Source organism: Amblyomma americanum, chromosome 3 (genome assembly GCF_052857255.1).
Source record: "Amblyomma americanum isolate KBUSLIRL-KWMA chromosome 3, ASM5285725v1, whole genome shotgun sequence".
Lineage (NCBI taxonomy): Eukaryota > Metazoa > Arthropoda > Arachnida > Ixodida > Ixodidae > Amblyomma > Amblyomma americanum.
Window position 1 is genome coordinate 178061334 of NC_135499.1, and position 22005 is coordinate 178083338.

General features: G+C 43.3%; 1 protein-coding gene across 1 annotated transcript; it reads right to left on the reverse strand.

Moving 5' to 3' along the window:
- Window positions 1-240: 240 nt before the first annotated feature.
- Window positions 241-21901, reverse strand: hay (ATP-dependent DNA helicase hay). Its single transcript, XM_077658984.1, has 21 exons — window positions 21614-21901; window positions 21381-21461; window positions 21162-21286; window positions 19946-20026; window positions 19242-19397; window positions 19053-19127; window positions 18850-18966; window positions 18005-18183; window positions 17572-17643; window positions 17381-17487; window positions 15845-15948; window positions 15319-15391; window positions 10724-10843; window positions 7884-8086; window positions 7050-7115; window positions 6371-6507; window positions 4146-4360; window positions 2668-2816; window positions 1303-1431; window positions 567-700; window positions 241-455 (listed from the first exon to the last, which is right to left on the reverse strand). Exons 1-20 carry the CDS (start codon window positions 21627-21629, stop codon window positions 605-607), a joined length of 2301 nt encoding a protein of 766 aa, XP_077515110.1. The 5' UTR covers window positions 21630-21901; the 3' UTR covers window positions 241-455; window positions 567-604.
- Between the last annotated feature and the right edge of the window lie 104 nt (window positions 21902-22005).

Genomic DNA, 22005 nt, shown 5'->3' on the forward strand with positions numbered 1-22005 from the left:
AATTTTTCTTTCCATTGTTGTTACTGTATTCCATTGTACATATCACATATTGCAGGGACATTAAAAATACTTGTTTATGACCACTCACTCCATGACGTGATACAGGACCACTACTTGCTTCATGCATGTCCTTTAAAGTGTGGCGCCAATATTTAGCTAAGCCGCCACTTCACATCAGAGCAGCACTGCTCACTGAAGCATATAAGCTGCATGCAGCATACAAGACAGTATACAATGTGTTTTACTGATCATTTATTTTATTCAAATAATGCCCGCAACCAGTACACAGGCATTACCACTGTGAGGAACTAATGCCTCTTTAAATACTTCACTGCCTGTTCTCATGTAGAATGTTATGTAAAAAAAAAATTGCTGTTTTATTACACAATTCTTTATAACCTCCATACGCATACGCCATGACGTTTTCCTTGTTCCCTGATACTGTTAGTTATACACTGCAAAGGGAAAAAGGAAGTACATTTTTTGCAATGCTAGTCATACCTATCAACTAACATTCAGTTTCATCTTCATTACTGCTCTTAATTGCCTAGTTTTTTCAACACTACCTACAAGACTAAGTTTGACAAGCCTTAGAGCGGATGCCTTAAAGACATGTCTTTTTTTTCTCTGTCTTATACTCAAGGTAGACTGCACTGTCTGCACCAGACATAGAACTCATGTTCCCAGTTCTTCTTGACATCTGTGAAAGAAAAAAGTGCAGTCTTGTAAACAATCCCTGCAAAAGATGCCATTAAATCTACAACAGCAATACAAGAACACCAGTGAATATGAATACAACATAGGTGGAACAATGGCTGTGACTATGATAGCAGCTATCAGATGTACACAGACAAAAGACTTGCTTTTAATTTTTTGGTTATTACGGACACCCATTATAAGTGGTGCTGCTCAGCAATGACATGTTTTTCAACTACCAGAGCAAAACAGAAGCAACATGAAATGCCTAAATTATACCTACTTAGAGTGACACTGCATGCTGTGAAGTGTACAGCAAGCACTGAAATGGTAACCTCAAACTGCATCTGTAAGCAGCATGTTCAGACGTGGCAAATCAAGGCATGGGTTTTGTTGCAAGCACCAGTGATGGCCCTCTATGCACCAGTAATCAAAATAGGATGCTGCAAATGGTGCCACTATGACAGCAGCAGGGCGGGAGTTTTATTGCTTCCATTTAGACAAATGAGTACCACAATCATAGCCTTACTCGCCCCTTCTCAAATAGCTTGGCCACACCTTTTTTACTAACGAGCGTAGCTGTGAAGTAAAAGAGCTAAGCCAGACCTGAACACGGTGGCCCGTTGGACCGGTCTCACCAGCCACCCGCTCCTCCTCTGCGTCAGCGTCATTGGCAGCAAGCACCTGCTGCAGCAAATTGGTCTGCTCATCCTTCGTGCGATAAGCAAGGTCCTCCTGCACAAAGGAGCAATGCAAAGACAGACCTTCAAAGAACTGTAACAGTCTTTTACTCATAGTACCCATCTTTTTATGCCAAAGGATGAAAATTCCTATAGTCAACTACAACTCAAGAATGAAGCGGTGAATGCCCCCTCCGTACAGCCAATGACATCGTCCAGTTCTGGCTCTGCAGCAGAGGCTAGGCAGGAAAGAGACTGGAACCCCTTCACACCTCTAGCCCAAACAATGAACTGCCCATGGCACGAGGACAAAGGCCCTTCTCCTTCCCTTTCTTACCTAGTCTCTGCCTTATGAAAACCGGTTGACCCAGTGGAGGGCCTTCTTTGATGGGCATTCGCTGCTGCATTCTTTATACATACTATGATACTAAGCCGCTGCCTAAATGCTTTGGGCAACAAAAGTGTGTGTGTGCCTAATGAATCTTGTCATAGCCCCAGTTTTAACAAATGGTTCAAAGAACCATTAAATGATTTTGCGAAGTGTGGCACCAGAAACCTATACTTGCAAGAGGTTTTTATGATGCACATCTCATGAAGCAATAATGAAGATGACATGGACACACATCCAAAGTTAATGACACGTTAATGTCAAACGATACAAATCAGGGTATTGTGCCCCACAAATCAAGCCAGATACAAAATCAAGGGTCAATTCTGCTAGCTCACAAATGATGGTGCCCAAGATCGACTTTACAACAAATCAAAAAGTTCAGTAAGTGTGCTATACCTGATTAAGAATATTTATAGGCTAGTCCCAAGACTGCTGACAGTGCAGTTTGTTTGAGTGGGCACACCTCAAAAAGGTTGCACGTGCAGCCAACCGCAATACGCATGCAACTTCCATGAGCATTTCACTGGTGGGGACTACATCAAAAGAGTTGCAGCGGTGGCTCAGTGGTTATGGGGCTCTGCTGGTCTGCCACTACACAGTTTGATCGATCCTGAGCCGCAGCACTGTCGCATTTCATGTGCTACATTTTAAGACCCCAGACTGCGTGGTCAAGTATCCCCCCACCGCGGTCACAATATGACCCGCAGCCTCCACTACGGAGTCTCATAGTCCGAGTCACTTTTGGATGTTAAACCCCATAAACCAAACCAAACCACATCAAAAGTGATGTGCTCTTAGAAGTAAGAACATTCCAAACTTTCGTTTGAATTTAACAACTTTGAATTTTCGTACTGCTGAAAAGTCCAAGACGTGTTCACAGTTGGAACAGCAGCAGCTCACCTCATCCATGCCTTCCAACTTGGTAATGACCTTGTAGCTATACCCTTGGTTCACCAGGAAGCGCTGTCGCTTGCGCGAGTAGTGCATCTCCATGGTGTCCTCCGACACCAGCGAATAGAAGAAGGCATTGTACTCCTCCGCAATTGCGCCTGTATGAAGACGAGCACAAAACTCACATTGAGCTACTTTATATTTCCCCCCCCCCCCTGACAGCACACCCAAGCCATATACATAAGAAATGCAAGCACACTAAACACAGAAAACTGACAAGGAAGCCCCGTGACTTTCAGAAGGTACTGAGGAACCATGCGCCTTGGCTTCCTGACACGCAAGCCAAAAAGAGCACACGAATGCATGGCCTCTATTCCCAAATTCAATTATTAATGACCGGCTGTACAGTAAAAGCTTGTTAATAAGAATTTCAAGAGACTGGAAAAAATGCTCGGATTATTGAATGATCCTGAAAAAACTGACATGAACCACTCGCATCATGGTAAATTTATTTGGTAGAAGTAAGCAGTGGTCGCCAGCATTTTGATATGAGAACAGCACGACAATGATTGAACTGTTCCAAAATGCTAAAGGTCTCCCCGGCATCTTTCACAGTGCCACGCAATAGCGGTGCAGCCCGCTTGCAGGCGGCTGCGTCATGTGTGAGGAGGTTTACTGCACAAAGAGCGAACAGCATGTGAACGAGCACACAGTTTTTTGCCACAATGGAAGATCCATGCCGGTGGAAGCGCTGTCGCTTGCGCGAGTAGTGCATCTCCATGGTGTCCTCTGAGTAGTGCATCTCCATGGTGTCCTCTGACACCAGAGAATAGAAGGCATTGTACTCCTACGCAATTGCGCCTGTATGAAGACAAGCACAAAACTCACATAGAGCTACTTTATATTTTTTCCCCCTGTGGCCGATAACAGCCTCGTTGCAGGCTTGCACAAAGCTGAGAAAAGCGAAACCAAAACTAAGCGGTCAAACTATTCTCGGAGACTGAGCCGTTTGTTTTTCGTCATGCCTGCTGTTGCTTGCACGTCAGATCGAGACTACTCTCCCGCAAGCAGTTCAGGTTTGAGTAAGGCTATTTTGAAAATCGCTTGCTGCGACGGTCAATTTCTGGATACAGCCTCCCTTTGGGAGCCCGTTCAAATTAAGTGGCACGACGCTTTAGTGTCTGTATTTGCGAGTGTCTAACACCACAGACTTACATGGGCCGCGCCGGCAGTTCGAATTATCCAGATCTCTGAATTAATGGCGGTCGAATTAACAAGATTTACTGTGTATGAAACAGTCTGGTGCCAGCAATAACACTATGATGAGTCCCCAATTAAAGCAGATGAAGGCGATCACTGAAGTATGCATGGATTATAGTGCTCAGGGAACCCAAAAAGCACTCCAAGGAAACAAAGGGTTTGAGAACCCCTGCTCCAAGCCAAGCTCTGGGACAATAATGAGCAGTGGGGAGGTGCAGAATTACTACCTTTCTTGGCTCTGAGAATGCGACCCAATCGCTGGGCCTCCTGTCTCCTGGAGCCACCATGCGCAGACACCTGGATAAGCACGTTTGCCTCTGGCAAATCAAAGGAGGTGTCGGCCACCTTAGACACAAAGATGGTGTTCACTTTGGGATTGTACTTGAAGTTCTGCAGGATCTGCATCCGCTCTTGCTGGGATGTGGGGCCATAGATGTACGGCCTGCCGGAAGATGTTGCCACAAATCACCACTTTGAGAAGCAAGGTAAGCAAAACGAATGCAGCCAATTTAGCATCAGTCGGGTACACCATGCAGTGCTTCAAAGCACCTAATGGGATTAGGTCGCAGCAATTGTGCACATCTTCAGAAGCAGCCTGTGAATTTCAATGTTCAGTGCAAAGTGGTATAGTATATACAATTCTCTAAGCATAAGAACTAACAACAGCACTGTACACCATGGAAGCAAATTACACACAGACATGCACACACACACACACACCCATGACAGTGACAAAAAACACACTTTATACTGCCCTGGATTACAATTTTTAATTGTCTATGATGTGCAAATAGATGCATTGGCACAAAACGGTGACATCTGCCTCAGACTACTGACCAGTCCTTCATTCTATTCACACGGCTAAAAAGACTCCACCAAGCTCAGAGCAGCACTAACAACAAAACATAGTCAAACCTGAATATATTGAACTCGAAGGGAATCGTAAAATAGTTCAATATATAAAAATGGCAATAGATAATATGCTTATCTGTAACTTAGAAGCAAGAATACATTGCAGTGACGTGCCACCTGCCGGCATGCTGGCAGTGCACTGAACGCTAGGCATTTACATAGGCCTAAGCTGCTTCACGTCGAAACCACAGTGGGCAATTTTTTGGAACCAGCCACTACGTATCAAGACGTCAAACCCTGCCACCAGTATACTATAAATAAAAAATAGGACCTTAAAATAAAAGCAATGTTGATTTCTGCAATGCCTCTGCCAGCGAAGCACACCGGACGAGGGCTGCCGCCAAGGCTCTAATTCAGCTGGCTTCATTGCATGACACCAATGTGGCGTGGAAAACGAGTACATGAGGTTGAAGTCCGCCCTCAAGCACACCTCACGGTCACCTCTTCACAAGGTTTCACAGCGCTAGCATTGTCAGCAGGTGCCCAAGCCATGCAGTTGACCAGTTGACCTGACTTCAAGCTTGAAAAATGGTCGAAAGCACTGCTAGAAGTGCCACTTGCAGGATTACAGCGTGCAGTTCAATATATTGAATGACTGCCGAAATTGTAGTTCGATACACTGTGCAACTTTCCTATACTCTTACATAGGATTTTCAAGGGGATAATCTGCGTGTTCAATATACCCAGGTTGTACATATCCGGTCTTGACTGTATCACTTTTGATAACTCGGGAAAAAACATTCACAGAACTGTCACCATCAATTTATCAGGACATCTCAAAAATACAATTTATTTTCCTTTTGTTCTCTGAGTTTCTCTTTGCCCCCCTGCCTCCCACTAACACTTCTCAGCACTCAAAACTGCAGTTGCGCACTTCGCTGTCGCACAGCACCACTACGGTTGACAGTAGCTGTAACAGTTAACACACCACGGGCACAGACGGCAGCAAACGTCTGCAGGATTTGAGTGTTCGGGAAAAATTTTTTCAACATTGTCACAGAGGTCAGCAGCTTGAAATATATCAGCAAGTATGATGGGACGGCTTGTTCCACCTGCAGGTGCCAATACCAGGTGACTGGTTCGCATGTCAAGTGTAAAATAAATTTTTCACCGAGCACATGCATCCTGTAAACTTCTGCTGTTGACTGTGAATGCAGGTAACAGTTTGGCTAATATATTGCATTTTCGCATCTCAAAGAACCAAGTCTGCACACTACCCATCAATCTCATGCAGCACAACCTCTTTTAGAACACAAAGTGGACCAAAATTAGTTTTACCATTCAGCATAAAATATGTTAAGGGCACACACACAAACAACTTAAAAGACGCAGTTAAAGTAAGGATTACAGACTGGACGCATTAAAGAACCTCATTAAACAATATGATGAGATGAGCTATGAACTGCCATTAAGCACTTCTGCTGAGAAAATGTTATTCACATTGTGTAAAAGGACTATCATGCAGCAAAAACAGCATGACAGCACCAGTCTGTGCCAAGATGTTTCAAGCAGCATCATTCTGTTATCCACACAAATTCACCTGTTCATCTTGATGGCGTAGTGCTTCAAGGCAAACACATTGTCTGAAAACACGATGATTTTGTCATTTCGCCTCTCATGAAATTTGATGAGGAATTGGCAGGCTCTGAACTTGTTCGGATTCATGACGAACAGCAGCTGAAAAAAGTGCATGAACGTTTCTGTTTAACTGCACTAAATGCAAAGAAATTTCAAAAAAGTCAGGTTTCTGCTTAGCAGACGGACTGCAGGAAGTATCACCGATAGCAACAACAGGATATTCAGGAACCATGAATTAACAGCTAAAACATCACTTGGTCAGGAGTTGGATTCTTGTATAAAGGTCAATATGATACGTCACAAGGAACAAGCATTAAAAAAGTATCTGCTAAACTGCTACTCGCACATTTGCCAGAGGCTACACACACCACATTTGCAGTAAAAATGAGTATTTCAAGAGTAGGCCTTACAGAACACCTACCAATTAGGTAACAGCACGCCATGCACCCAGTTACACTGAGAAAAGGTTGTCAAGAAGTGTCGCGGTGTAAATATATTTGAATCATACTTCAAAACCAAATCTTCTAAGAAGACAACAGAAAATCTGGCCACAATGCAATGGCTCCAAATGCATGTCTGCTATGAACATGCTTTTGCAAAGAAAAATAAAAATAATAAAAAGAAACAAGTAATTTCCTTACCATTTTCTTACATGCTCTGGCTGAGAGGTACTCTCTGTAGAACTCCGGCGTCATTGGGCACCAAACCTACCAAAAAGCAAATGCATGTCAAATTGGTACACAATGTGAATATCTCGGGCCCAGGATTTTTTTTTCTTTATCTCCTTTTCCAAAATGCACGGTGGTAACAATCTGGCTCAGTTTGCTCTAAAACGATGTTTCTCATTGTTTTAAGCACAAATACACGCTTAGAAGTTGAAAATCATATACAAATCAGGTTTTTCAGGAGACTATTACACAACTGGGGCTTTTTGGGCCATCCCCAATGATAGAAAAAAAAAGGAGAGTTGTTTTGTTGTGGCACATAAGGTACCACATATTTGCAAACAAATGGCAGGGTATCCACACAAAAGAAATTCTTACTAAAACAAATTTTTCTTCTCATACTGCATTTCTTTCTATTCACTCATAACACACATTTACCGTTTGCATCTATAGAAGCTCTACACCCATCTGCCCATCCTTACACATACCCCCCGTCAACAATGTCACAGCTGCCATATGAAATGTACAACCATGTTAAAGCAGCATGCTTTTAATGTGTGATTAGTGCCTTATCAACACTGCCAAAAAATTGGGCCAGTAGCTTTGTTAAAGAGCCTGGCATCAAACAGGAACTTTTCAAGTTTGTTCTGAAATGAGGCGACATGCATCGGACAATTGCACACAACAGTCTGCAAATAAGAGACATCATAAAGCCTACGATAAACTGCTGGGACTTGTTGAGATGCCAACAGAAGATATGCTGCACAGCTTGGGAGACTGTCGCTGGCACTGCAGACAGTAGCCGCTTACCTCAGCACACTGCACTTTGGCAATGTAGCCATTGTTCTGAAGCTCCAGCCAATTGGCCTCGTATAGCTTTGGGCCGATGAGGAAGTTGAGGTCCTGGATCTTGTCATCTTCTCGAACCAGCGTGGCTGTGAGCCCCAACTTGCAGTGGGCTTGCACTATTGTCAGCACCCGCCTGAACATCTTCGCCGGAATGGTGTGCACCTCTGCAGAGCACCGTTTGCACGAGAATATGAGACAACTGAGAACAACCAGTGGAGCAAGGTGCCATGCATATTCAAGTTCAAAAACCTTTTACATCACTTAAAGTGCACAATAGTACAAGAGTAAAGTGTAAATGCATGTGCTCAGTATTTTCTCTTTCTTTCTTGATTTCCATCTCAATGAATTTGTCCAAACTTGAAAAGTTACACGACTGGCAAGAATCACACAATTAAACATTATACACATTTGATGACATGTTCAGAAGTTGGTATGACAAGCTGATATGAGAACGTACAGTCCCGGCCATAATAATGAGGAGCATGCTTCCACAATCAAACACCCCTAACGAATTACCTAGCAAAAAATTAGGAGGTTCTTTTTACATATGTTAGCACATTCTACTGAAGCGCTTGCCCATAAACCCAAGAAACTACAAATCTTCCAAATGGAATCTGTAAATAAATTTAAAATGCGAAAGTATGCTCTGTGTTATTATGGCTGCACATGTGCATTTTGGCACGGTGTGCTAGGCTCAAAATTTTGAAGCTGCACATAAGTCTATAAGGGATAACAAGTTGTGTCTCTAGGCCATTTCGACTGCCTGAGGCCTGCACTGAAACTGCAAAGCACACAAGTGTGTTTGCATTTCACCTCCATCAAAATGCCACTGCCATGGCCAGGACAGCCAAATGTCGCAACCAATGAGCCATCACAGACTGTCATTTAGAAGCTATGCTGGTGCCAAAGTAAAAATCAGCAAGCAAAGCTTCATAGCTAACTACTATGTGAACAACATGTGACCAAAACAATGGTGCTCTTACGGAATTTCGCTGCTAGAAAACAAAGACAAACAAACTTCTGAACACAAACCTCCAAATGTTTCATGAATTGCCACCAGTACCAAAAGCACACAGCAGTATTATTAAAAAGTGTGAATTATAAAAAGAAAAAAAAAAAGCTGATTTAACAAACTTGTCATCAATCCTGCCCTTTCGTTTTTTTGTCACAAAGTTCATGCCTGCCCTGTCCAGCTTTGACCTTTGTTTCCCAGAAACATGTCGCGGAGCAGTGTCGACGACTTTTTCCCCCTCCCCCGCGGGGGAATGGCATTCTCACCATAGCGCTGGAGGGGTCACTCAAAACTACTCCCCCCCCCCCCTCCTAGCATTGTTGCCATACAGGTGGCAAGTGCTTGCACGTGTTGGGAACAGCAGAAGCGGATTGAATGCCCCGGCACTGTTCGCGGCCCCAATGACTCCTCGTGGGATTAAGGCATTGTGCCGAATTCTTTCGACATTCCTTCATGTGTTCTTTTTTTTCTTTTTGGGAGCTGCATTCCTCTGTGCGTGGCTCCTGAAGAGTCTTTTTTTTTCCTTGTGTTGTTTTTTTTTCATTCTTTGCCATGTGAAGGGGGCGACGGGAACGCCGCGCGCTGGCAGTTGGTCTAGAGATTTCGGTGCGTGCGGTCGTGAGTGAGGTCAGCCAGGGAAGTGGTCGGCAAGGAGCCTAGGCAGAGATCTGACGCGTAGAGCGCGGCGACGGTGGTCCCGAAGACGCGAGGCCCAAGTTCGCCCGTATCCGCAAGCCCCTATCAGCCCCGCGACGCGCAACCGCAGCCCGACGCTCCCTGCGACCGGACCTTGCCACTCCGCAGCTAAGCCATCGTTTCTCACCACTCACTTCAACTCTTTTATCTTTGTATTTTTACTTTCTGTGTTTCTCGTTGTAATCCTTTGTACTGTATTTCCGTCTCGTAACATTTTTGTATAGCAATCGCCCTGATGTTTCTTTCTTTGTGTTAATTGTTGTGTTAACGTGTTCAATTGGTGCTTGTGCTATTTGCGTTACGTCAGGGTACGGCGCTACCTTGTCGGGCATATTGTAATACTCGGTTGTTGTTTGCCTAATTAAATTAATTCGCTACGGAACTTGCCTACGCCTCATGCCTCCGGTCAACGACTAATCAGGCGTGGCCCCTATCGCCGGTCAGCAGTCGAATCACAATCTTTCGCACGCGGGGTGGAGAAGTTTGTCGCTCCTCCCCCTCCGAACTTACGGAGAGTGCAGTGGTGGGCAGGTTGGCCCGATTAATTGTAACTTCGGCGCCGACCAACACCACAGCCGCCCACGATATCTTGACAAACTACTATAGAGCTGTTGAAGACGTGGATGTGCAATCGCAATGTAGATGCCACTGCCATAAATAATAAATAAGCAGCTAAAATATCCCCTAGAAATGATTTTCAAATGATGCCTTGCAGAATTTTTAACAGCAGTTACTTGATCTTGTGACCACAAACTCAAAAATCATGAGAATACCAATGTGGGCACAAAGTATTGCAGTTTAGTCCAGCAGTATGAAATTGGAACGCTCTGCACTGACCACAGGCATTGTGCCTCATATTTTTGAATTCTCAGTCATATGTTTGGCTTCCTAGGCTCACTATGTCAGTGTAGTCAGCCCTCACATACAGTTATGTTTGGATCTAACTTTTTCATCCTAGGTAGTCAGTCCACACCTTTTAAGCGTTCCCCCCAGAGCTGGTTAGGCATAGGAGAGCATATACGCTGGAAAATGCTATATAAAAACGCCAGAGTACTCCTCCAGGCTAACTATAAAGAGGCACACATGCACTTGCCATCAAGCAGCATGAGTCCCCATTCTTGCTCTTTCAGCCAGGCCATGACCTGCTCAGCCTCCCAGGAGCGCCTTTGTGTGTGGGTGATCATGGAGTAGGTGGTAATGCAGATTCCACAACCTGAAAATAACGAGAGACATGACTTTACCTGCTGTGATGACCAAGTGCACTGCACACAGGTTGTCAGCAACAGGATGCTGAAAGATCGCTATCCAACTCCAACTACCTGGCATCCCTTCACACGAATTAGACTCAGTGTGCAGATACTCTAGCAGTTTAGGTTCATCCCAATGTGCTTGTTGCGTTCAGACATTGTTTGCCGTCGCTGCTCAGTAATCAAGCATTTTAGCTTCAAGGGCACATGAAAACACCTATAAATAAATGTGTGGCTGGGATACAACCCTAAAGATCAACAAATACACTATGCACTGCAAGGAAGACAAAGCATTTTCAACATTCACGTCCCAGTAAAACAAAGCTACATGTTCTCTTGCTAACTAGTAAGTACTAATAATGTCCTTTTGCGTACTATTATAACTACTGTAGCATTTTTCACATTATGGGTGACAGCTGCTGTCAACAAAAATACTGTTTTACATAATACAACTTTCAAAGGTGCATATACATGTAAAATTTCCAAATTGTAACATGACTCTGACAACCATGTCAGTCCATAGATAAGAAAAATAATGTCATTAAGACACTTCAGAACACAGCAACAATGAAAAACTGTTTAGATTCCAACGCTGAGGTCGTACAATACAAGAATGAATTTAGGCCACTCTGACTGCCTATCACCTCCCAACTTTTCTTCGATCACTAACATCACAAATAGAGATCCGCTATGATGTGTCCTTGCTGCAACCAGTAACACCAATGCGGAAAAGCTAACAGACAGTGCCCCAAGACAGTGCTTAGTGAATCATGGGCCTTGCTATCGAGTCAGGAGAGCACTTCCTTTTTACATGCGTGTCTGTATTCATGAGGAGAAAACCTTCCACATTCCCCTAATGTGAAACTGGCTGCAATGACAACCTTCCAAAAAAAGTTGATTAAAACATATCTGTGCCTTGGTGTTGTAAAGGTGCATCTAAGTTTTGCACCTGTTAACACAGGACTTTGCATGTCAGGCATAAAAAATTGAAAAAAAAAAAAAAAACCTGTGGGTACAACAATGTAATTAGCTATGGTATTAACCATTAACTAAAAACAAAGCAGGCAATACACGTGTAAACCCAAAAGTTAAAAAAGATGGGGGTAAGAGTAAACCAGGTGTAGTACCATGAACAGACGAGTGAAAAGCCAATGTGTTCATCTGAGGTCTACAGGAGTGGTCACTACTACCTTGCTGCAAATTTGCAACGTAAACAGAAAGGTACAGAAAAGGGTGACACAGCAGTTAGACAGTGGCAGTAATGACCAGCAAATTTTTTAAAAGAGTTGAGCATGCGAAGTCCAGAACTCAAGAGGTCAGAAAGTTTAGCCCACCATCGTGTAAATGTCCCAGTTCTATTTAAGCACAGAAGTCCAGCAGTTTTCGATACGACCACCGGGGCACTGTCAAGACACTGCCTTCAAGTACAGTTTATATTGAGAGCATGTGTGAATACTATCACCCCTCATGTAATTAAGTTCTTCTCAGGTTGCAATGATATTCTGGTGTGGTGCTCTTAATTTTAAGGAGTCTTGCATCAGCTGGTGCAATGACTTGGGATGAGCTGGGCTTCACAATCATCGATCAACAAAACTGTCCCAATAGCAAGGTATTCAGCACCTCTGAACGAAGTAGAGCATCCTCTCCTAGGCTTCCTCCTAAAACCTCAGTTAAGGTGGTACACAGATGTTCTGATGGCCTTTCTGTTGCTGACAAAGGCAAGAACTGTTTTGGTTTATGGTTTAAGAGTGACTCGGGCTATGACGCACGCTGTAGTGGAGGGTTCCTGATAATTTTTACTACCTGGGATTCTTTAACAAGCACTGACATCGCACAGTACATGGGCATCTAGCATTTCGTTTCTATCGAAGTGCGATCGCCGTGGATGGGATCGAACCGGCATCTTCAGCAGCCAAGGAACACAACCGCTGAGCCATTGTGATGGCTACAAGAGCGATTCTGATTTACAAGATTTCCAACAAACAATTTCAGTTGCTACAACACCCTTTACAAGGCTGCTTGTTTCATATGACATAACATAAGCCTTATCTTGACACATAAAAAAAATCCAAATTGAACTCATGCGACTAGTGCACTGAACTTCGGTAATTTTCTTCTCTCTAACATGTGCGCTCTTCTCTAAAAAGTTTTCAAGGAGTTGATATTCTTTTCACTACAGGGACGCCGTAGTGAAAGGTCCGGAAATTTCGACCACCTGGGGTTCTTTAATGTGCACCGACATTGCACAGTACACGGGTCTCTAGAATTTCACCTCCATCGAAATTCGACCGCCGCGGCCGGGGTCGAACCCGCGTCTTTCGGGTCAGCAGCCGAGCGCCATAACCACTGAGCCACCGCAGCGGCAGAGACCTTGAAGAGACCTTGTACTTCTTCACATGCACGTTTACAGATGAGGGAGCATTATTCCATCCTTTCTTTTTGCTTAGGTCACAAAGTCCATTGGTGGACACTTTAGAGGTGAGGCAATACCTAGGTGTTCTTGCAACATTAAAGGGGCCCTGCGACACTTCCTTCACACCAGGCTATTGTGCTTCAAAGGGTTCCTCATGCACTGTGAAGGTAAGGACAAAAGAAATTACAAAAAGATCAGTGCATGATATGTCATAAGATTATTATTACACCCATGAAATTCAAAATATGAGCAGCTATAACTATCACAGTTCCATCATCCAGTGAGAAACCTGGCTGCTACCAATCAGTACAGCTATTCTAGCTACACTCCTACAGCATCTTCCATACAAACACCAGTCACTTGCATGCCATGGCTGTCCTGCTATGGCTGCCCGCAGCTGATGCCACTGCTGCACATGCTGATAATGTTGTCATTCAAATGCACAGCCAGTGGCAGTAGATGAGGTGTGGAAGCAATGGGGATTCACCACCTTTGCTCATAAGCCTCAGTGAGTGAGTGAATTGGAAAGCCTTCCATCAGTTTTCTTTTATACCCCCACCGCCTTATACAAATTTTTACTTTTGGCAGTGCAGTCGGTTGACTAGCATTCTTACCTATGTTCATATGCCTTCAGATATACTGCACTGCTCCCCTCCACAAAAGCTTGAAAGAATGTGACAAATGACAACCCTTGCACTGTTTGTAGCACTTTTAGCTTATTCGCAGTGCTTCTTTAAAGTTGATTTTTCTAAATGAGAAACACTATAACTTGCAGGTTTCTTTTTTTAGCTTGTTTCCTTTGGCAAGTAGAAATGAGTCAAGTGCAAGCCAAATGCCCACTCAAACACTGAAGCAGTAGCCTACGTTGTTTCTTAGGTCATACAAACTATCAAAAATTGCTGTTGCGCTACAACTCCTCTAGCCCAGAATGAATATTTCTGAAACAGATTAAAATCATAAAGGCCACGACTTCGAAGTTCTCATGGGTAGTGAGGCATCATCACATTTCATAAGCTGCAAACAAAGAATAAACACTGCATGCTACCTGCGTGTCACAGGACTCCTTTAAAGTCGGCCAATAAGTGCAATGTGAACTTCTGTTTTCTTGTGCCTGGGAAGAATTTCTTAAATACAGCTTCTTTCCAACTTTGTTGTCTCCAAGACTTCAAGGTAAGGCACAACATTCTGACCACTTTTTAGTTTATGCTGCACCAACACATAACCGTAACTACAAGCATATGCAATGAAAAGACAGTAATAAGTTTCAAACCTCTTTTTCCATGCATATATCAGGTTATTACAAATCAAGGTGCAAAAACATTGCAGACCAGGGCAGCGTGATAGAGAAGTGGCAAGCAACAAAGCAACTTATACAGCTAATCTCCCATGAGACTACAGATGTCAAGAGAAAGAGTGTAGGAAAAAGATCCAGAGGAGAGAGAGAGAGGGGGGGGGGGGTACCAAATGCTTTCCAGAGCCCATGAAAACTCACACTGGGCAGGTTTCACAAACAAGTAGATTAAATAGTGATGGAAGGACCAGAATAATCTGTCTGCCCCTTGCCACATCTTTGTACACAGCCTGTAACATTCAAGCATTCACAAAAACTGCAGCATGATAAAATGCAGATTGTGCACCAAAGTCATCGCACACACACTGTTAAAGGAAAAAAAGAAAGCCCTCTTTTGGAGCTAACCACCACACAGTAATAGTAAGCGACCAGCATTCAAAGGCCTTAACATCTGTGAACACCCTTTACAGCTGTGCAGCTTGACCTAAACAAAAATAAATGCAGGAGGATAATTTATTTACTTAACTACTCACTTTCTCCCAAGTATAGCCACCTCTCACTTCATAATGCACTTATTTCTGTCAATCTGACGAAAACATGTGCCACATCTTGATGCTTACGCAAACCAAGGGTGAATGATGAAATTCAGTACAGGGCTCCACACAATATGTTATAAACTGAGAGAGTAATATAAATACCCACTCATCAGCCAAAGGTAAGCAACCAATCTCACTCACCCATAGGCTTGTCCTTGGCCTCCGATGTGAACCTGCAAATGACACTGTCGTCTGCTGTTGACCACATCTTGAACTGGAATAGCCAAGGCCCACATCACCATAAAGTCTGACCAATGACTCGCAACAATCCTGATGCGCACTTAACTGTCATGACAAGAGAAAAACTAAGAATGAAAACTTGCAGTCATATCTATGCCGATGTCAAACTAGACTGTCACAGACGCCGACTGCAAGATACTGACTCACTTCGCAGCTAATGGATCCATGTCTTAAGAGTAACCACTTGTTCGCCTAGATCCGTTTGCGTTCTTGTTCACTACATCTGCCTTGTTTGTCTACCTACTCCTCCTCTTATTTGTGTACAGTGTATGCTTATGAAGACATGAGTGCTCTTCGTTTCCTGATAAACTGGATATATGACTGCCATTGTGCTCAGATATAAAACCACAAACGTGAGGATGCAGGAGAAGACAGGCGTCAAATGTTTTCCTGCTTTACAAATATACAAGGAAATGAGATGGCTAACCTGCGCCTTCCACTGTTCCACAGACACACCGGAGTTGCACAGCACAAGGCATCGCTTCCTTACTGTGCAACATGCTGTGACTCCCACCAGTGATTTTCCAGCACCTGCACACAAGTAAACTGCTTGCTAATACCAGAAACGGACTGAATACAGCCTTATAAATACCAATGCCTGTACATGCATCGCATGTAAAACCATGTTTAAACTCTCCCCAATTTCAGAGCAATCCACGAGTTTCATAATCCCAGATGTACAGTACAGTCCACACTTAAAGTGAATGCCAAATTTGTATCAAAGCTTTTCTCAACACTGCTTCCAATTTATTGTGAAAAAAAGTGGCCATTATGACATGCATCCAGATGCACGTGCAACATGCACACACACACAAGGAAAAAGCAGCCTTCAGGACTTTACACTGAATGCTCAAAAATGAGACTAATCAGGTGCTCCCATTAAGTGAGGATCATATAGTACACAAAGCACACAATACTAATGACTGACAGCAAGGAATAAAGACTCAACCGTAAATAAGCTTTATGCAAACTTAAGCTTCATCATGCAGCACTATATTTAATGCAACTCAATTTGATCGTGATGATCTGTACCAAATATACCTTGGACCAATACACTAATCAGCCCAAGTGCAAAACTACTATACACACATAACATCATTTTGTTCATGAGGCCTGCATATCAAGATATGACACCATAATTAACTTTTTCCTTATTTCAGTGACGCTTTATACAAACTGCCTGCCTGAATAGCACTGAAACAGTGCAGTTTAGCAGAATAAATATCCTTATTAAAGGAACACTCGGGACAAACTTTATCAATAAAATATGTACTACATTCTAACAACAAAGACACTACTTTAACTGAAAATAAAGCTTTCATAAGCTAGAAAGGGTAAAAAAATAAAATACAGGTGCCAACATCACTGGCTGATTTTGCAAGTGAGTACCAGAGTAAACTGCATGCGTTGACAAAACTTTTTTGTGCAGATCCCAGAGTTTAGGCTACGCCGTCATTCATTGCAATACAGTGATTACTGAATCCATTCGGTGTTAGATGTCACAAATTTTAAACATGCAGCGGGAGAATTTAAAAGCAATTTTCTCAGCTGTAAATACATCTTTCCCTGCCGGAAGAGCATCAACATACCCAGAAAGAGCCACACAATTGATTTTTACTATGAACAAAACTTGGATGGAGCTCTCCTCTGTGTCACTTTAAGAAGCCATCACAAGTAATGTCACATAAATGTTTGTATTAAAAACTCACGTGAAATGGCAATTAACAGGTGATGCTCACCAGAAATCCAGTGAAATTTTCATTAAAAAAAAAACTTCCCCTCAATGCAACAAAAGCAGTGCTCAGGAGGTCCATAAAATGAGAATACTCATAATGAGAACAATGAGAAGACACTCACTGCAGCAATAAAACTAAGCTTTCAGTAAGGTCGAAAAGTAAGCACAGCATACCACACTTATTTCAGCCTAACTTGTATCACTTACTTAAGACTTATTTCAACTTACCGCATGGGAGCACAATGACTCCTGACCTTCCTCGTCCATTTCCAAACATCTTTCTCAAACTTTTCTCCTGATAAGGTCGGAGTATGGCAGAAGGCTTCAGATCAACGCTGCACGTGAGAGAAGTACCAGTAGTTCACGAGGTATGCTCAAGGGCAAGAATCAACAGTTCATGATGTACAAAAAGTGCTCACTGGATGTCAGGGTTCACAGTGTCATTCTTGAAATCATATTCTGCCAGCAGAGGATACTCAAGTTCTATGCACCTGAGGAAGAAAAAGCATTTTTAAGAATTTTCTTCTTAATTGTCATAACTTAAAAATCTATGGTGCACTCACACCAGAACTCAATTTATAACACACAAGAAACTAAGGACCAGAAGAAACACAGCAGCCATTATCACAAGAAGAAAAACACTATCGTACCGTGATAGCTGTCACAGGTATTAAAGATGCAACATGCACGCAAGTACTATTAGCATAGCATCTTCAATTTCTACTTGACAGCACTATGTTGTATAGAATTCAGATTTTGAAAGTGACACTATGCGAGAAATCTGCAATAGAAAGTAGCATTTTAAGTGCAGCGTATGGATTTGGAGCGCCACATCACTAAGTGAAATTTTACCTCTTTTGAAGCTTTTCTATGTAGTCTTGGTTGACTTCAAATGAAACTGTTTCAGAGTCTTCAACATCGTCTTCATCCTTCTCCATCTTCTCGTAGAAGGCAGTGATATCGTCTGGGACATTTCCCATTTGACTTTTGTCGTCAGCCTTGTCCTCTGTTGCAGTTTGGGTTCTAATTGGCTAGAATCAATCCAGAACGGAGAAACAATTAATACGCAGAAACTTCACTTAGTGGATCAGCTGCATATTAAGCTTCTGCTGAGTAAGGAAAAACAAAAATATTTTCCAGGTTTCTTTCGATGTCTCCCATTGCCTACTAGCAGGAGCTTCTTGCTTTACTTTCAAGTATATATTTCTTTGTTATGTCATCAAAACTGCAGAGCTTGGCAAAACACACGGCGAGAAATAATGAGATGAGCTTCAATAGAAAATGCCAAATATACAAATGCGATCCATGCAGTCTAGCTTAACTCATTTCATGTGATCTCCTTATTGAGTTGTTTGTGGAAGCTACAGAAAAATGGTCATAATAAAAAATAAGTAAAAAGTGCTGTGCCATCAGTGAAGATGGCTATCAAACTAATCAGGGATATTCACACCAACTTATAGTAAATAAAGCCTGAAGACTTCTAATTCACTATAATTAGCTTTAAAATATCAGTAGGACATAAACACTTCCTTGATATGGATCCAAAATAAAATGCATCAACCTGAAAGTTTATAAGCAACTTAGCATGAAAACAGAATCTTTCACATCAGTAATTTTAATTGCGTGTTCTACGGTAAAGAACCCACTACACACACTGGTATGCTGCTGCTGCTCTGCTCAATGTTGTTCCAACTTACAAGTGTGGCGTTGAGAACATCCCTAGTGACCACACTCAGATCTGTGTCATTTTCTGCATCCCGTCTCAAGCGGCACTGCTGTATGACAGAATCCTTCAGAAGCTTCTGGAGAACATCCTGAAATGTTCAACCATAAACTAATTATATTTAAAGCAGTCACCAAACTCCAGGTGAATTACTTTTACAATGAAAAATAAACTCACTGGGAAAGGGCTCTCCACAAAGTATCGGTTGTGCTTCAAGACAAGTTTTACCTTCCCATAGCTGACAGTGCAGAGCTGGAAAGGATATTTTTCGGCAGAGATCAAGTACCCTATTACTCAAGATGGCCGCACCATCAAAATTAAACAGGTGAAAAAAAAAAAAACAGATTGTTGTTAAGGGCACTATACCTTTATAAATTCAACAATACCATCTGGAATGCTAGTCTTGCTAAGTCGCCTTAAGTATTCTATGATGTCTTGCGTCTGAAGCCCAACAGACACTGCTGCGTACAAGGAATATGACGTCAGCTTGTATTCGTGAATGTGCTGTGGCCTGCAGACCGGCTGCAAAATGAAAGTGGAGTTAACTCAGACTGGTTGGCATAAACCAGTTGCATCCAAGTTCTTTAGCCAGCAAGTTACACAACATAAACTTTTTCAGTAGCAGAGTTAGCTAAACACTTAGCTGAAATTAGCTAACGTGCAATTTTTGAAATATTTTTTTGTTTTTTTGATAATTTGGGGACTGAGCCACAACTGTGTCAACAGTTTACGATCACATAAGCTACACTGTTCTCGGATATGCCAAGATAAATGGAAACAAAGCACACACCTTAAGATTTCAATAACATGTATCTTATCCCATAATCAGACAGGGAGCGATCACTGGTGTCCTATGCCAGTTAAATGGTGCTTAGAAATATAGCATTTATTGCCAGACTGTCCTTAGTTTTGATTCTTCCCCATGACATCAAGGTTAGTTTAGTCAGCTCAACCACAGCCTTGAAAAATTATCATATGAAGCGCTGCTTAAACTGCCTGTACAGCAAAACTCTGTGGCAACAGTACTGCATTGGCAGCCACAAATGAAAACTTTTGAAAACTTGACTTACCTCAGATATTGCTATCAAAAAATCGTGTGCATGTTTATACACTGGTGAAAATGCCTCCAAAAAGACGTGACCATCGGCAGCCTGCAATTATAATAAAAAAGACACTGAATTAATGTACCGTATTTTCGCGATTCTAAGCACCCCCCGAATCTAAGCACCCCCCCTATTTTCGAGAAGTAAAAGTGAAGACGACAGGTTACGAGAAGCAACTTGTCACTGTGATGCTATGCGTAACAGCCGACGGCCACAAACTGCCGCCGTATATCATCTTGAAAAGAAAAAGCCTGCCGAAGAATGAGCTTTTTCCTAAAGATGTCATCGTACGAACCCAAGAGAAAGGGTGGATGACAGCAGAACTGATGTCCGACTGGATTCGAGTCGTGTGGCAGCAGCGCCCGGGAGCATTGCTCGGCGCATATGCAGGCACACGGTCAATGCTTCTGTTGGACGCGTTTCGTTGTCATCTCACCCCCCAGGTAAAAACAAAGCTCCAAAACAGCAATTGCGACCTGGTTGTTATTCCAGGCGGCATGACGCCAGTGCTGCAACCTCTCGACGTATCGGTAAACAAGCCCTTTAAAGCTAATCTTCGGCAGGAGTATGAAGAATGGGTGCGGAACCCCGACCGGAAGAAAACGCCGACGGGAAAGCTGCAGAAAGCACCCCCGTCAACCATCGCAAGGTGGATTTCGGAGGCGTGGAAGCGGGTGCAAGTTGATGTTGTGGTGAAATCATTTAAGAAGTGTTCCATTACAAATAACTTCGACGGAACAGAAGACGACCTGCTCTGGGATACTGAGAGCGGCTGCTCGAGCGGTGCGACGGACTCGAGTGGCAGTGAGAGTGACGAGTAGCAGATAGCGGTGCGTTCACTGTCTGCAGCTATTTTTCTTTTGAATGTTTCCTAAATAAAATGTTTTTTCTCGCGCCCGTTTCATCGAGATTTCGCCGCGAAAAGAGGGGCCCGGGGGGGGGGGGGGGGGGGGGGTCTAGATTTTTCGAATCTAAGCACCCCCTCTCACTTTGGGCATCGCGATCGTGAAAAAAAGGGGGTGCTTAGAATCGAGTAAATACGGTAATTATGGTCGACGCATGAAAAACACAGGCTGGTCATTTCTCTACTGGGAGAGAACCTAAGCACTGGCAGCAACGGTAATTTCAGGAAAGCCGAAAGTGCACTCCTTTCTAACCGTCAGAAACACCTGCAGCCACTTACCACCCAGAGGGGACGAGATGCGTGATCAGGTCTCAGTTCCATTTGTGCACGATAGTCCTTGGCCCCGAATTCGTCTTCCACCGACGCAGTGCTGAGTTTCTGGCTAGCAGCTGCAGGAACCCCTTCTACGAATAACAGAGAAACAAACCGACACGCATGACGAAGCGCACTGGGCGACAAAAGGGTTTAACCGTGCCGAGAGCAAAACTGGCAAGTTACCTCCATTTCCATCGTCGTCGTCGCACAGATCTTCTTGTGTGTTTTCCTCAAACTCCTGCCTTTTCTTCCAGCGTTTCGTTCCTGAAAATCCGGAGGCAAAGTGTCAACAATCGCCAAAGTTAAGGCTGTGATCCAATTGAAAGCAAAGCCACAGATCCTGAAAACATATATGGGTGACAGGAACAGGGGTTTTCTTTTTTATTTCCTGCTTAAATTAGCTCGAAAACACTGACCTTTCGTTTTCCCCATGGTCACAAAGCTCAAACGCAAGCAACGATTAAACAGCCATGCCGGGGAAAACTGGGTACGATGTTCACGGTGCACCCGCGTGTCAGTACAAGCACGGCAAGAACAGACGCAGCCCACCAAGCGCGGACCGACTACGACTGATGTTGAATGATGGAAATCGCAGGGCCAGGCTGGCCAGGCTCACGACTTCAAGCTTGTCCACATTTAGTATCTGTTGCACCGTGTGTACGCTAGAGGCGCGACGTTCCACTCATGCCTGCATCGAAGAAACTGGTTGATGCTTTCTTTCAGAATGGCATAAAGCGCTCCTCTTTAGTGTGGCGAGATATTAAAGCTTAATGCAGTGAATAAGAAAAAAGAAACCAGAACTAAGTTT